The 13,950-nt window shown below is 40.1% G+C and overlaps 1 protein-coding gene across 1 annotated transcript; it reads right to left on the reverse strand.

The window, feature by feature from the left end:
* Positions 1–6,947: 6,947 nt before the first annotated feature.
* On the reverse strand, positions 6,948–13,679 carry LOC109901828 (B-cell receptor CD22). The gene is made up of 11 exons (XM_031787086.1): positions 13,646–13,679; positions 13,302–13,372; positions 10,578–10,910; positions 10,263–10,493; positions 9,186–9,455; positions 8,762–9,022; positions 8,094–8,375; positions 7,908–7,989; positions 7,776–7,821; positions 7,177–7,541; positions 6,948–7,062 (listed from the first exon to the last, which is right to left on the reverse strand). The coding sequence occupies exons 2-11, from the start codon at positions 13,354–13,356 to the stop codon at positions 6,996–6,998; spliced, it is 1,992 nt and encodes a 663-aa protein (XP_031642946.1). The 5' UTR covers positions 13,357–13,372; positions 13,646–13,679; the 3' UTR covers positions 6,948–6,995.
* Positions 13,680–13,950: the final 271 nt, after the last annotated feature.

Genomic DNA, 13,950 nt, shown 5'->3' on the forward strand with positions numbered 1-13,950 from the left:
TTTGGAGATCAGGTAGTTTTAATCAAGCAGAACTGACTCTCTGCATCCTGCATCTGCATCCAAAAGGAATAAAACATTTGTAGAGCACATATGTTCTGAGAATCGTTGCCTCTTTCTACAACAGATGCACAATAGGAGGGATTGGGATCATTCGAGGAGCTAGCCATCGTTCACACAAACAATAGCCTGCTAATACCTTAGCTAGCTATTAACCACATGTTGAATTCAGAATATTGACATCATCCTAAAAAAGTACAATTACAAGTGCATCTTAACAATACCATCCACTTATGAGTAACCTCTAAATATACATCATTATTCATGAACAAAACATTGTGTATGACTTTGTACTTAATCAAACTTTTCTGAAGACAGAAAAAGCGTGCCTAACTCTCTCAGTGCATCAAAATGATTTGAGCACGCCGGGCAAAACGTAAGTACACACTCCCCTTCTCCCAGGATGCAGGCATGCATAACAAATCAACACAACATATTGATATATGAACCTGGAGAAATTGACATAGTACTTTAACAACTGTTACACAAACAGGGGGTTGGGATATGATTAGAACTAGACAGGTCTGTAGGCAGAACGGTCAGAGGTAAAGGCATAGATCTGCATATAATGGATGCTCATTGTAAACAAGGTCTCAATAGACAGAACCAAAAACAGGCTCTGGCTTGTTTAGTGGCAGTGACATTATAAGCCAGCAACAGTGCCTTGGCTTTTTGTTGCAGGCTTATAATGTTGTGGGGGAGCGTCAGAGATGGCTTTGGGAGTCTTCCAGACTGGCTGGAGGAGGCTGCTCTCACTTATCCTGCAAGGTAAGACTGACATCATATTCATCATTATTATACGGAGCACACTTTTAGTATGGTATGTGAATAGACATACCAAGTATTGTATCCCAGGCTGCTGTGTGTGTTCCCTCCGCTCTACTGTGTGCCGTGGCCGTCTTGTCTGTGGTTCTCCTCTGCTCCTACGGCTACCCTCAGCCCTACAGGGTGCTGTCTGAGATGTGGTGCCGGGACCAGAGCCGCTGCATCACCCCCAGATACGTGTACCATAGCCAAGGCATCTTCCCTGAGCCAGCCTCCCAGGGCAGAATGGAGTACCAGGAACTGCTCCCTGAGGATCTCTGATCTGAGGAGGTCTGATAGTGGGACATATGTCTTCTATTTTATCACCAACCACCCAGTGGAGGAGTCTCCTGGACAGCCTGGAGTAACCCTGCTAGTGGCAGGTAAGACCACAGTGCTTATTATATGTTTTTGTTTTTTTTAAGTATTTTGTGTAAATATGCCTTGTGGTCAATGATTATATGTAGATAGCAACTGACCAGTGGCGATTTAATAAAGCCGCATTGAGTTAATAAAGCCTCATACAAACATAGTCTCCTTTTTGCTTTCTAAGTAAGGCAGCTCCAAAATGTAGGTGTTTTTCGGCCTAGCTCTGTGCTTTCTGTGGTGGTGGGACAGGCAGCAGAAAATACAGAGCATAGGGGTTGGTAATGTTCTCTAGTTGCGCCGTGATTGGCTAAGTGTTCTGTCACTCATGGGGACACTACGTCACCACAAAATCTACAGGGGAGAGCTCTAAAATTCATTCCCCTTGGGTGCTGCCATAGATTTACATTAGAAGTGCCCATCCAAGAAGGCTCAAGGTCATTGTGCAGTGTGCCGTCTTTCGGATAGGAAGTTAAACGGGTGTCCTGACTCTGTGGTCACTAAAGATCCCATGGCACTTATTGTAAGAGTAGAGGTGTTAACCCCGGTGTCCTGGCTAAATTCCCAAGCTGTCCCTCATTCCATCACAGTCACCTAATCATCCCCAGCTAACAATTGGCTCATTCTTCCTCCCAGGTCGTTGCTGTAAATGAGAATGTGTTCTCAGTCAACTTACCTGGTAAAATAACAGTAAAATTTAAGTTAAAAAACACATTGGCCACAGACGAAATTACTTTAAATCACGTTATATCTACCGTAGCTTTGATTGGACTGATCATGTCAACATTATACTTTCAAAATCTTAGCTAGCAAGCTAGATAAGCAGTTATCATCATGAATCAAGTCGACAATCTACTGGCAAATCCTTTTCCATCCTTGTCATATGAAGGTCAATTATAGATAAAACGTATCTGTGCTCATTGATCAATTCAACAATGAGTGGTTTGGAAGCAATCAGTGGCTAACTGCAAGCATTGCAAATCAATCATTAGTCTGCTATTCAGTGAAGAGGCTGTGTGGTCCCAAGTCTAAGATTAAGGGTCTCTTTTCCTAGTTTAAAAGATAAACTTTCAACATTGGCCATGCTGTCAATGAAGCATGATTTTTTCCGCGCTCAAAACAACTGTTAACTTGGAACTACAAAATCTGACTTTAGTGAGTTCAAGACAACTCGGAACTCGGGGGAAAACAAGCTACAATTGGGAAAATACGTTTTGAACTTTCATACAACTCGGAATTGTAAATCCGGAACTCAGGCCTCTTTTTAGAGCTACGACCCGAAGATCACTGACATCATCATGATTCATCTTTTTAGTTGTTGTTGAGTTCCTAGTTGGAATTTTGTTTTTTTTATTAGGATTTCCATTAGCTGTTGCAAAAGCAGCAGCTACTCTTCCTGGGGTCCACAAAAAACCTGAAACATGACATAATACATTAACATTAATAGACAAGAAGAGCTCAAGGACAGAACTACATACACAGTTGTCTTGAAAGCACCATAAATCCAGAGAATGTCAGACTTTGATGACAAAGTTTGAAGGCAAAATTTGCCCACGAAGGACCGCCGTGCCATGTTCCTGTTCAAGTGAGCACAGCACAACAAGGTAAGTCCAAAAATGTATTGTATGCTGCTGCATAAATGATGGAATATGCAAGGGAGATATGTATACTGCCAATGTTCTGAATTCTGTCGTCGGTCCTAGCTCGCTCATTAACAGTTGATGTTGAGATGTGTCTGTTACTTGAACTCTGTGAAACATTTATTTGGGTTGCAATTTCGGAGACTGGTAGCTCTAATTAACTTATCCTCTGCAGAAGAGGTAACTCTGGGTCTTCCTTCCCTGCGGCGGTCCTCATGAGAGCCAGTTTCATCATAGTGCTCGATGGTTTTTGCGACTGCACTTGAAGAAACTTTCAAAGTTCTTGAAATTTTCTAGATTGACTGACCTTCATGTCTTAAAGTAATGATGGACTGTCATTTCTCTTTGCTTATTTCAGCTGTTCTTGCCATAATATGGACTTGGTCTTTTACCAAATAGGGCTATCTTCTGTACCACCCCTACCTTGTCACAACACAACTGATTGGCTCAAACGCATTAAGAAGGAAATAAATTCCCAAATTAACTTTTAACAATGCACACCTGTTAATTGAAATGCATTCCAGGTGACTACCTCATGAAGCTGGTTGAGAAAATGCCAAGAGTGTGCAAAGCTGTCATCAAGGCTGGCTACTTTGAAGAATCTCAAATATAAAATATATGTTTATGTTTCCATATGTGTTATTTCATAGTGTTGATGTTTTCACTATTATTCTACAATGTAGAAAATAGTAAACATAAAGAAAAACCCTTGAATGAATAGGTGTGCCCAAACTTTTGACTGGTACTGTACATTTAGTGTGTAACTATTTGACCTATGAGAATAGGAGAGCTGTTGAAGTTGTGGTCAGCTTCCAGCTTGTCTTCACAGAAATTAGGTCTGACCACAAGCCTGATCTCTGTGAATGTTAATGTCATCATCATTTCTGAGTCACTCTGAGAGGAGCCATTGCTTCCTCGTTTCAGTATTATCACATGATTCAGAGAGACTCTCATAGTGTCCTTACACTTCCTCAGAAAGTTTGTCAATATTTACCAATTTTCTCATTAACTTCCTGAAAGACTCTCTGAGTAATAGTGACAGTGATATTGATATCTGTATGTACAGTACCAGCAGTTGGCAACAACATTGAGAGCTCTCTTGTAATTAAGAAGTTATTGTACTTTAAATCCTGATGGTATGGTGGCATGTCCTACGACAACAACGACTGTATGCAAAAGTTGCGGAATTGTAGCAGGAAGTCACATGGTCTTGACTGTCAGTATGGAATCATCCTTTGGGTGACCACCCACCGCCTCTGATTCACATTGTTTGGTTTTTATTTTTCAGAGTAAATAACCCACAGACACTAGAGAAGCTTTAACCAAGTTTAATTCTTCCCAAAGGTTCTGTACAGCTGTAATCAGCCAACCCAACATTTGTCCCATCCAGATATTTATTAACTGAATGATTGATCCTGAAATTTCATTGGACGACAGTTGCTTTTTTTGTTTGAGGTGCAGCCGCTGGGGGAAGGTGCTTGTAAAAAAAAGGGAAGTGGCCATGTGACCGGTTTAGTTTGTAACTATCTGACTAAGTTTGAGAGAATCTTGTTTATTTATCTTGAATTGAAGTTGAATTAATATTTTGTTTGATATCCCCTCGACTGCACCAGAACCTGTATTTTTGGTTGTTTAGTTTGTTGGTTTTATTAATTATGTACTGTTATGACCTTCTTTTTGACAAGGCTGAGAGGGTCTCAGTAATCCAGTTTGTATTCACTAATGAAGGAGAATATCATTTTTTGAACTTGCAACCTGTTGTTGACTTCTTTATTTTGCCACTCAACCCAAACTTGAAGAACCTGTGTATAATTTGTAATAGGCTTCTGAGTGGCGTAGTGGTCTAAGGCGCTGCATCTCATTGCAAAAGGTGTCACTACAGTCTCTGGTTCAAATCCAGGCTGTAATTGTAAGTCGCACAGTTGGCGTAGGCCATCATTTTAAATAAGAATTTGTTCTTAACTGACTTGCCTGGTTAAAAAAATTGTGTACACATCTCTTGTCTAATTGCAGTGTCCCTCAGTCCCACTGGTGATGTTGTTGAGGGCAGCTCAATGATGTTATACTGCTGTAGTACTGCCCACACTCCAGCGGAAAGCCCAATAAGACATACCAGACAGATAACAGGACGGGGCACATCATATTATTTCTCTATTCCTGTTTTAAATGGAAATACACTGGAATGTCTATCCATATTGTCACGACTTCTGCCGAAGTCGTTGCCTCTCCTTGTTCGGGCGGTGCTCGGCGTTCGACGTCACCGGTCTTCTAGCCATCATTGATCCTTTTTTCATTTTCCATTGGTTTTGTCTTGTCTTCCCACACACCTGTTTTCAATCCCATTCATTATCTGTTGTGTATTTAACCCTCTGTTTCCCCTCATGTCTTTGTCAGAGATTGTTTTATTGTCAGTGTAGTGTGATTGTTGTATAGGTGCGCGTCGGGTCCTCGTACCCATGTTTAGTGTTTATGTACATAGAGTGTTATGGAGCATACTCCGTGGACTTTATTAAAAGACTCCATTTTACACTCCATTTGACTCTCCTGCTCTCCTCCTCCTCCTCCTACACATGACACATATGTTGTTGTGTTTGTAGTGGTGGTTGTCTGGGCATTGATGTTGTTGGGTTTGACAATTTGAACATTGAGATATTAAATAAATGATAGAGAAAAAGCATAGAATCAAAGGAGAAAGTTAAGGGTTCTCTGTGGGAAGCCAGAAGGCTATGGAATATGTTTGATGGAGGAGAGGAGAGTGACGTGTTGATACAGGAAAGACAGATGGACATCTGTGTATTAGATGAAAGAGGGGTTGAGGCCAGGAGGTGAGGACAGATTCTCTTAAGAGAGTAATAAATGTTTGGTATCCTGTTACCCTCTTTATTAGCTTCTTGTAGAGCCATACAATGTAAGGATTGGAAAGAAGGAGGAGTGTCTTCAGTGGGTTAATAAAGATCTCTACAGGTCGGTGTCCCACCCTCGGGACGGTTGAGCTAATGTGCGCTAATGTGATTAGCATGACTTTGTAAGTAACAAGAACATTTCCCAGACAGACATATTTTATATGGGCAGAAAGCTTAAATTAATGTTAATCTAATTGCACTGTCCAATTTACAGTAGCTATTACAGTGAAAGCATGCCATGCTATTGTTTAAAGTGTACACAGCTATCTACCTTAACATGTATATATTGACCAATTAGGCATATTTGGGCAGACATTTTAACATTTTGAACAGGAATGCAATGATTCATTGGATCAGTCTAAAACTTTGCACATACACTTCTGCCATCTAGTGGCCAAAATCTTAATTGCGCCTAGAGTCCTAAGTCCGATAATGGTCTTTCTAAAGTGTTATATTCTCCTACATTAATTTCACATTTCCACAAACTGCAAAGTGTTTCCTTTCAAATGGTATCAAGACTATGCATATCCTTGCTTCAGGTCCTAAGCTACAGGCAGTTAGATTTGTGTATGTCATTTCAGATGAAAATTTAAAAAAAGGGTCCGATCCTTAAGAGGTCTTAACAAGATAGAAGCATGCACAAGCAATGGACGCTCATGGACACACCTGAGACACATACTGTATATTACAAGTACAGTACAAGACATATACAATGCCTTCGGAAAATATTTTCCACATTTTGTTACGTTACAGCCTTATTCTAAAATGGATTAAAATGTGCTTTTCCAAATCATGTCCAATCAATTGAATTTACCATAGGTGAAGTTGTAGAAATCAATTTGTAGAAACATCTCAAGGATGATCAATGGAAACAGGATGTACCTGAGCTCAAATTCGAGTCTCATAGCAAAGGGTTTGAATACTTATGTAAATAAGGTGTTTCTGTTTTTTAAATATTTAATACATTTGCAGACATTTCTATAAACCTGTTTTTGCTTTGTCATTATGGGGTATTGTGTGTAGATTGCTGAGAATTTGTATGTATTTAGTCCATTTTAGAATAACGTCTATAACATAACAAAATGTGGAAAAAGTCAAGGGGTCTGAATTCTTTCCGAAGGCACTGTAACTCTATTACCATAATGACTTATTAATTGCACACTTTACATATCTTAACTTGCGTTCCAATGCAGCTTAGTTTATTCAACATTATGAAAATATATTTTCAGGCTTCTGGTTTGGCAACAGTGGAGTAGATAACAGAATGGTCCACCTCTAAACTTTCTTCCAGCCTGCAAAAAGCAAATAGAGTTGTTGTATGAGTATATTCAAACATTTCAAATAAACAGACTTCCAGAAATAGGTTATATGGAAAAGGACTGAACTGATAGTGAGTTCACTCTTACCTGGCAGTAGGACTGGGGAGGGGGAAATGGATGCTGGCGTACTGGATGTCGTCTGTCACGTTGGCCTTTATGGCTTTCACTGTGGAGTATACAACATCATCCTCTTTATGGCATCGGGAGAATTGGGCCTCGTCGATGGAGCTGCGGAACAGCTGGAAGTCAAAGGTAGCGTAATGAGGTTCAGGAGGGTTCTGCAGAGCTGGTGGCTCGACCACAGAGTACAGAGAACTGTCTTGGTGGTGGGTGTGAGAGGGAGGCAGTTGAACGTTGTCATAGAGGGCATTTTCCTGTTCCTCTGTTCTAGTTCCCTGTGTGGCTGGGTCATTACTGGTCCTTTTTCTGGATAAGACTGAGTTTTGATCGTCCTGAAAGATGCAATCAGTCAAAAAAAGACCAAACGTTAGAAATATTGACTCCTCAACATACCTTCATCTTTTGGTTAAACTATGTATCATGTTACTGGGGAAGAATGGAAGCTGGTGCTTGAATGTTGTTCAAATACCATGAACTCTTACTGTGTTCAAACCTTCATATAACACTATTGCACTGAAATGCTATTGGCATTGTGAATTAGAGTGTATATGCTGTGTTCCACTCACCTCTATGTCCACAGCAGTCCTTTGACATAATTTGAACGGGATCTTCCTGTCAAAGAAACCACATTTCTTTGGTGGGACAAATAGGTACCACAAGGCCATCATACTTATGCATTATGATGTTTCTAGACTTACCACATCCACAAGAACACAAGAAGTACGATCACCGTGAAAACTGTGGCCGCGGAACCAATGTAAACTGCTATTTGGAAAGTAGCTGAAAATGACGCAGGGTACAGTACATGAAAAAAATACATTCAAGGGAATTCCCATTTAGAACATATTGATTCAGGAGAACAGGACATTTCCCTCTACACTCACCATGATTAGCACCCTGTATGATCAGAGACACCTCGGTAGACTTGTGAGCCCCTTCTCTGTTCCTGGCCTCACAGAAGTACTGTCCACTGTCAGAGGAGGTTAGAGAGGTCAATGCCAACACCTCTCCTGACCCTGTCTGTGAGGTGTCTGTTCCATCCTTCTTAAACCAGGTGTAGTTCTCCACTGCTGGGTTGGCGTGGCTGCTGCAGGTCAGGTTCACAGAACTTCCCTCTAACAGTGGGACAGAGAGACTGATTGATACCAAGGTGTTCCTTGGGGGATCTAAAATAAGCAGAAAAAAATGGAACAATTTAGCTTTTGATATCTGCTCCATATTTAGTAACGATTAATCCAAACACAAACAGTCCTGGCCAACAGGGTTGGTGTCAAGTTCATCTACATTCATGCCAGGTGAGACTGAGATTGCATTGCTTTCCTATGGTACATTCCATGTCCAATTCAACTGAAAGGAATTTAATTGGGATTTACCCCAACTCTGCAGATCTGTTATGCTTACATTGTAGTGAAAAACTGTTGCAATATCTTGGATATTACGCTCCAAGATACTGCACCCACACAGTTTTAACAACCTGCTTCCCTATAAAGAAAGCAAACACAACTTTGCATATAAAACTGCCATCCTCACATAGCATGTACAGTTAACTTACACAGAACATCAAGAAACAGGAGTGATGAGTTGAGGGCTCCATGTTTGTTCTGTGCCTTACAGTAATACCTCCCTGAGTTAGCAGGAGAGACCTTCTCAAGTATCAACTGAGTCCCTGACTGGATAGGGCTTTTCCCATTGACTCTGTACCAGGTGTAGCTCACTGCTGGGTTAGCATGGCTGCTACAGGTCAGATTCACAAAGCTTCCCTCTACCACTGGACCAGAGGGACTGACTGACACAGAGGTGTCCTCAGGAGGGTCTGCAAGTGGAAACAAATAGCTGCGAGTACATCAGTGGAAAACAGCCTTTTTTCTTTCACACAGCCTCAGCAAGGCATACATTGCATCCAAAAGGTGCTGGCATCACAAAGTGACTCGTTGGCCTTCTGTTCGTTAGCACCGAATTAAACTGCCAATACTCACATTGAACATTGAGGGCAGTTAGATTAGATCTGACTGTGTTGATACTGTTGCTGGCATTACAGTAGTACCATCCACTGTCCTCTGGCTGGATGTTAGAAAAGGTGTGAGTCTGCCACCCAGCCACAGTGGTGAAGCTCTGTCCACTCTCCTTATACAGGATGTAGTCCAACACGGGGGGGTTTGCACTGCAGCTGCAGTAAAGAGTAACTGAGATACCCTTAGTAACATCTCCAGATGGATGCACCGACAATGTGACATTCTTTGGAGCATCTGTAGGAGAGGGAGTAAGGTTACAAGTGTTTATATGATGCTGAACATATTTCTCTGTATAGAACCACAACACTACTACAGTACCTCTCACCACACATTTGGTTGTCTGTGCACTTCACAAAACCAAAAGACTGAACTTTCATCCCAATTGGTGGTTCCAGTAAATATAATGGGTCAGAATATATTTATTAACGTTCTCAGAACAGTTTTGCATTTTGTTAGTAGCCATCATTGTGTTATTTGCTCTCACCATACCCTACCAGCATGAACATCATCCTCAAACTGCTCAACTTCCTCTTCAAGTAATCACAATGCAAACACACAGCCACGGTCAGGAAATAGACATTGCCTTGTGTCACGGCAAATTTGTTATCAAGCACATTGACATTCACATCAAACGATCAAGGGATGTTGTATGTGAAAACACTATGCTATCTACAGTTGAAGCCAGAAGTTTACATGCACTTAGGTTGGAGTCATTATTAAAACTCGTTTTCAACCACTCAACAAATTTCTTGTTAAGGTGTATGTAAACCTCCTACTTCAACTGTACATCCGTCTTTCAAAATTCATCCTATTATTTTATCGGAAATAAACCTTATCTTTTAGCTTTCTTATGAATATAATGAAATTAAATGAACACCATTCAGAGGCAGCGCATCCTTGATGCAGAGCTTTGAATGTACAGTGCATTCGGAAAGTACTCAGACCCCTTGACTTTTTCCACGTTGTTATGTTACAGCCTTAAGCTAAAATGCATACATGAATATAATGTGATCATGTTAATTAGATCAGGTATTAACTCACATTGGACATCAAGAGACACTGGAGCAGAGGAGAGATTATATTGACCTTGAACAGCACATCGGTATATACCAGAATCCTCACTATTTGCCTGAAACTCTGTTTTTGATACTGAGTGTCTATCCCTGAACCAGACAATAGTGGGATGGTCACTCAGTGTACAGGTTGTTTCACATGTTAGTGTCACCTTCTCTCCCTCTCTCACAGTGGCAGGGTTTACTTCAGCTGTCAGCCCTTGTAGAGAGGAGAAAAACAATAACTACTGAAAATGTTTTGTAGAGTCATGAGAGTGGGCTTTACTTCTGGTATCAAAATTACCTGTCAGAGTTAGTGAAACTGATGTTTTACTGCTCCATGCATTATTAACTGTCTTAAATCTGAAGTAATAGGAATTTGCATCACTACTAATTAGGTTATTCATTCTCAAGGTGCAGTTGTGTTGTTCATTTCCAAGGTATTCTACACGGTCTCTGTATTGCTGGGCCTCATAGAAATTTGTGTCAGCATTTTGAGTCTTGAACTTCCAGAAGGTATTTGTTACAGTCTGGTATGAGGGGTAGTCATAACTGCATCCAAACACCACTGATGACCCTTTTAAGGCACACGGATCTGTATCGTTGAAAGTCACCTTCCATTCTCTCTCACAATCACCTTTAAAAAACAACAACAAAACAAAAAAAGAGTTCATGTTATCACATGTATCTACAACACTGATAGATACAGTGCCAATTTGCCATTTAAAGGTATAGGAAAATATAGCATTCCTGTGTGTGGCCTTCCTACAGATATGTTAATCAGTCACTTCTGTATTTTGTTCATTAGAAGAGTGAGTTGCTCTGTAATCTCAGATAAGATTTTCCTTCCCTTTGAGGCTTATAATTTGACACGGTTGGGTAGGTTACTTTCTAAATAGAATCTGGTACAGTTACTAGTTACCTGTGCCAAAATGTTATCAGTGACATAACCTTTGGATTACCAAAACTCAGGAACATAATCGGACTACTTTTGAATGACTTTCCCCTTAAAAGGCATTAGCAGAGGCAAAAAGAATCCCTCAAGCGCATTTGGTGCGTCACCATAGTGGTCCCTGACTTGTGGTCAGACTTAAAGTTCTCCATTATTTCAATGCTGAATTGAATGTCATTAGAAAACAGAAAGATGTCACAATGTTGTTTTTTCCGCAAAAATCCTTCTTTTTTTTTAAACCATCTGTAATATTATTACAATATTTTAGCTGGTAACGTAACTGATAACATAAAAACATGTATCAGATTACATGTAACTGATTAAATGTGATCATTGTCCTGTTAATATAATCAGTTACCCCCCAACCCTGTCATTTGAGAAATATACAGTACCAGTCAAAGTTTAGACACACCTACTCATTCAAGGGTTTCTCTTTATTTGTACTATTTTCTACATTGTAGAATAATAGTGAAGACATCAAAACTATTAAAAAACACATATGGAATCCTGTAGTAACCCAAAAAGTTTTAAAACAAATATATTTTATATTCTTCAAAGTAGCCACCCTTTGCCTTGATGACAGCTTTGCACACTCTTGGCATTCCATCAACAAGCTTTATGAGGAATGCAGTCCTGAAGGAGTTCCCACATGCTGAGCACTTGTTCGCTGCTTTTCCTTCACTCTGCGGTCCAACTCATCCTAAACCATCTCAATTGGTTTGAGGTCGGGTGATTGTGGCAGCCAGGTCATCTGATGCAACACTCCGTCACTCTCCTTCGTCAAATAGCCCTTACACAGCTTGTTTTGGTCATTGTCCAGTTGAAAAACAAATGATAGACCAACTATGCGCGAACCAGATGGGATGGCGTATCGCTGCAGAATGCTGTGTTAGACCTGCTAGTTAAGTGTGCCTTGAATTCTAAATAAATCACTGACAGTGTCACCAGCAAAGCACCCCCACACCTCCTCATCCATGCTTTACAATGGGAACCACACATGCAGAGATTATCCGTTCACCTACTCTGCGTCTCACAAAGACATGGCGGTTGGAACCAACATTTTCAAATTTGGACTCATCAGACCAAAGGACAGATTTCCACTGGTCTAATGTCCATTGCTCGTGTTTCTTGGCCCAAGCAAGTTTCTTTTTCTTATCGGTGTCCTTAAGTAGTGGTTTCTTTTCAGCAATTTGACCATGAAGGCCTGATTCACGCAGTCTCCTCTGAACAGTTGATGTTGAGATGTCTGTTACTTGACCTCTGTGAAGCATTTACTCGGGCTTCAATCTGAGGTGCAGTTAACTCTAATGAACTTATCTTATGCAGCAGATGTAACTCTGGGTCTTCCTTTCCTGTGGCAGTTCTCATGAGAGCCAGTTTCGTCATAGTGCTTGATGATTTTTGCAACTGCACTTGAAGAAACTTTCAAAGTTCTTGAAATTGTCCATATTGACTATTTCATTTTTGTCCGTAATGATGGACTGTCGTTTCTCTTTGCTTATTTGATTTGTTCTCGCCATAATATGGACTTTATATTTTACCAAATAGGGATATTGTCTGGATACACCCTACCTTGTCACAACACAACTGATTGAATCAAATGCATTAAGGAAAGAAATTCTACAAATTAACCTTTAACAAGGCACACCTGTTCATTAAAATGCATTCCAGGTGACTACTTCATGAAGCTGGTTGAGAGAATGCCAAGAGTTTGCAAAGCTGTCATCAAGGCAAAGAAAGGGTGTCTAATTTGAAGAATCTCAAATATAAAATACATTTTGATTTGTTTAACACTTTTTGGTTACTACATGAATCCATATGTGTTATAGTAAAAATAAAGAAAAACCCTTGAATGAGTAGGTGTGTCCTAACATTTGACTGGTACTGTACATTTCACTATCAAGGTAACACAATAATGACAATATAACAAATCCCCTCTTCCCTCTGCAGTATTTCCCTGTTTATCTCCTATGAGCAATACATAGTAGTAGTACATATTTCATATCTCAATTATTAATCATAAGTCAGTGTTGACATCCACATTATGATAGAGCATCAAAGCAAAAATATGGTTACCTGGCGACGTGAGAGTAATCACCATTATCACACTGGTTGTTTCAAAGAGCCACATTGCAGCAACTGCAACACTTCAATAAAAAACACCACAGGGTTCTATTGGGGAGGGAATTGCTTAACTTAATAGCAAAGTCAATCATGAAACAAGCTCCAACAGCGTTTTCACTTAAAACAGGTGTAATATTTATCTGTCTCGGAAGAGTTTTCTCACATTCTAGATCATGTAGTCATTCTGTCTTTAAATTCTCACTAAACAGATAGATTGAACATCACTGTGCACCAATGTTGCACCAATTAAAGGAAAGAAAACATGAAACTCTACAGAGACAAACAACACTACTCACCCTCCTGCAGAATGTGTCCAGAGAGACTGATCAGCAAATGACCATGCAAATAAATACCATGGAGAGGTGTGATAATAACCATGTCACAACCACAATGCAGAAGTTGGGTTGAGAATGTCTTGTCTGTTGAGCCTTTTGGTGCTATTTCCCTTCCTGTTACCATACAATTGATATATTATATTGCATTTAAGGGGGTTACAGTAACATGTTTTATTTATTTCATTGAACCTTTCTGTAACTAGGCAAGTTTGGGTTAGACAACAGTCTAACCCAAACTGCTTAACTTCCCCTAAAGGTAACCACAA

Source organism: Oncorhynchus kisutch, linkage group LG13 (assembly GCF_002021735.2).
Source record: "Oncorhynchus kisutch isolate 150728-3 linkage group LG13, Okis_V2, whole genome shotgun sequence".
Lineage (NCBI taxonomy): Eukaryota > Metazoa > Chordata > Actinopteri > Salmoniformes > Salmonidae > Oncorhynchus > Oncorhynchus kisutch.

What these genes read in the sequence shown, in the direction of transcription:
- LOC109901828 (XM_031787086.1), bottom strand. Translation starts at nt 13,356, where the DNA reads ATGTGGCTCTTTGAAACAACCAGTGTGATAATGGTGATTACTCTCACG. An exon ending in GATTACTCTCACGTCGCCAG is followed by an intron (nt 10,911 to 13,301) that starts GTAACCATATTT and finishes TGTTTTTTAAAG; the next exon opens with GTGATTGTGAGAGAGAATGG. An exon ending in CCTGTTTCTTGATGTTCTGT is followed by an intron (nt 8,376 to 8,761) that starts GTAAGTTAACTG and finishes TGCTTATTTTAG; the next exon opens with ATCCCCCAAGGAACACCTTG.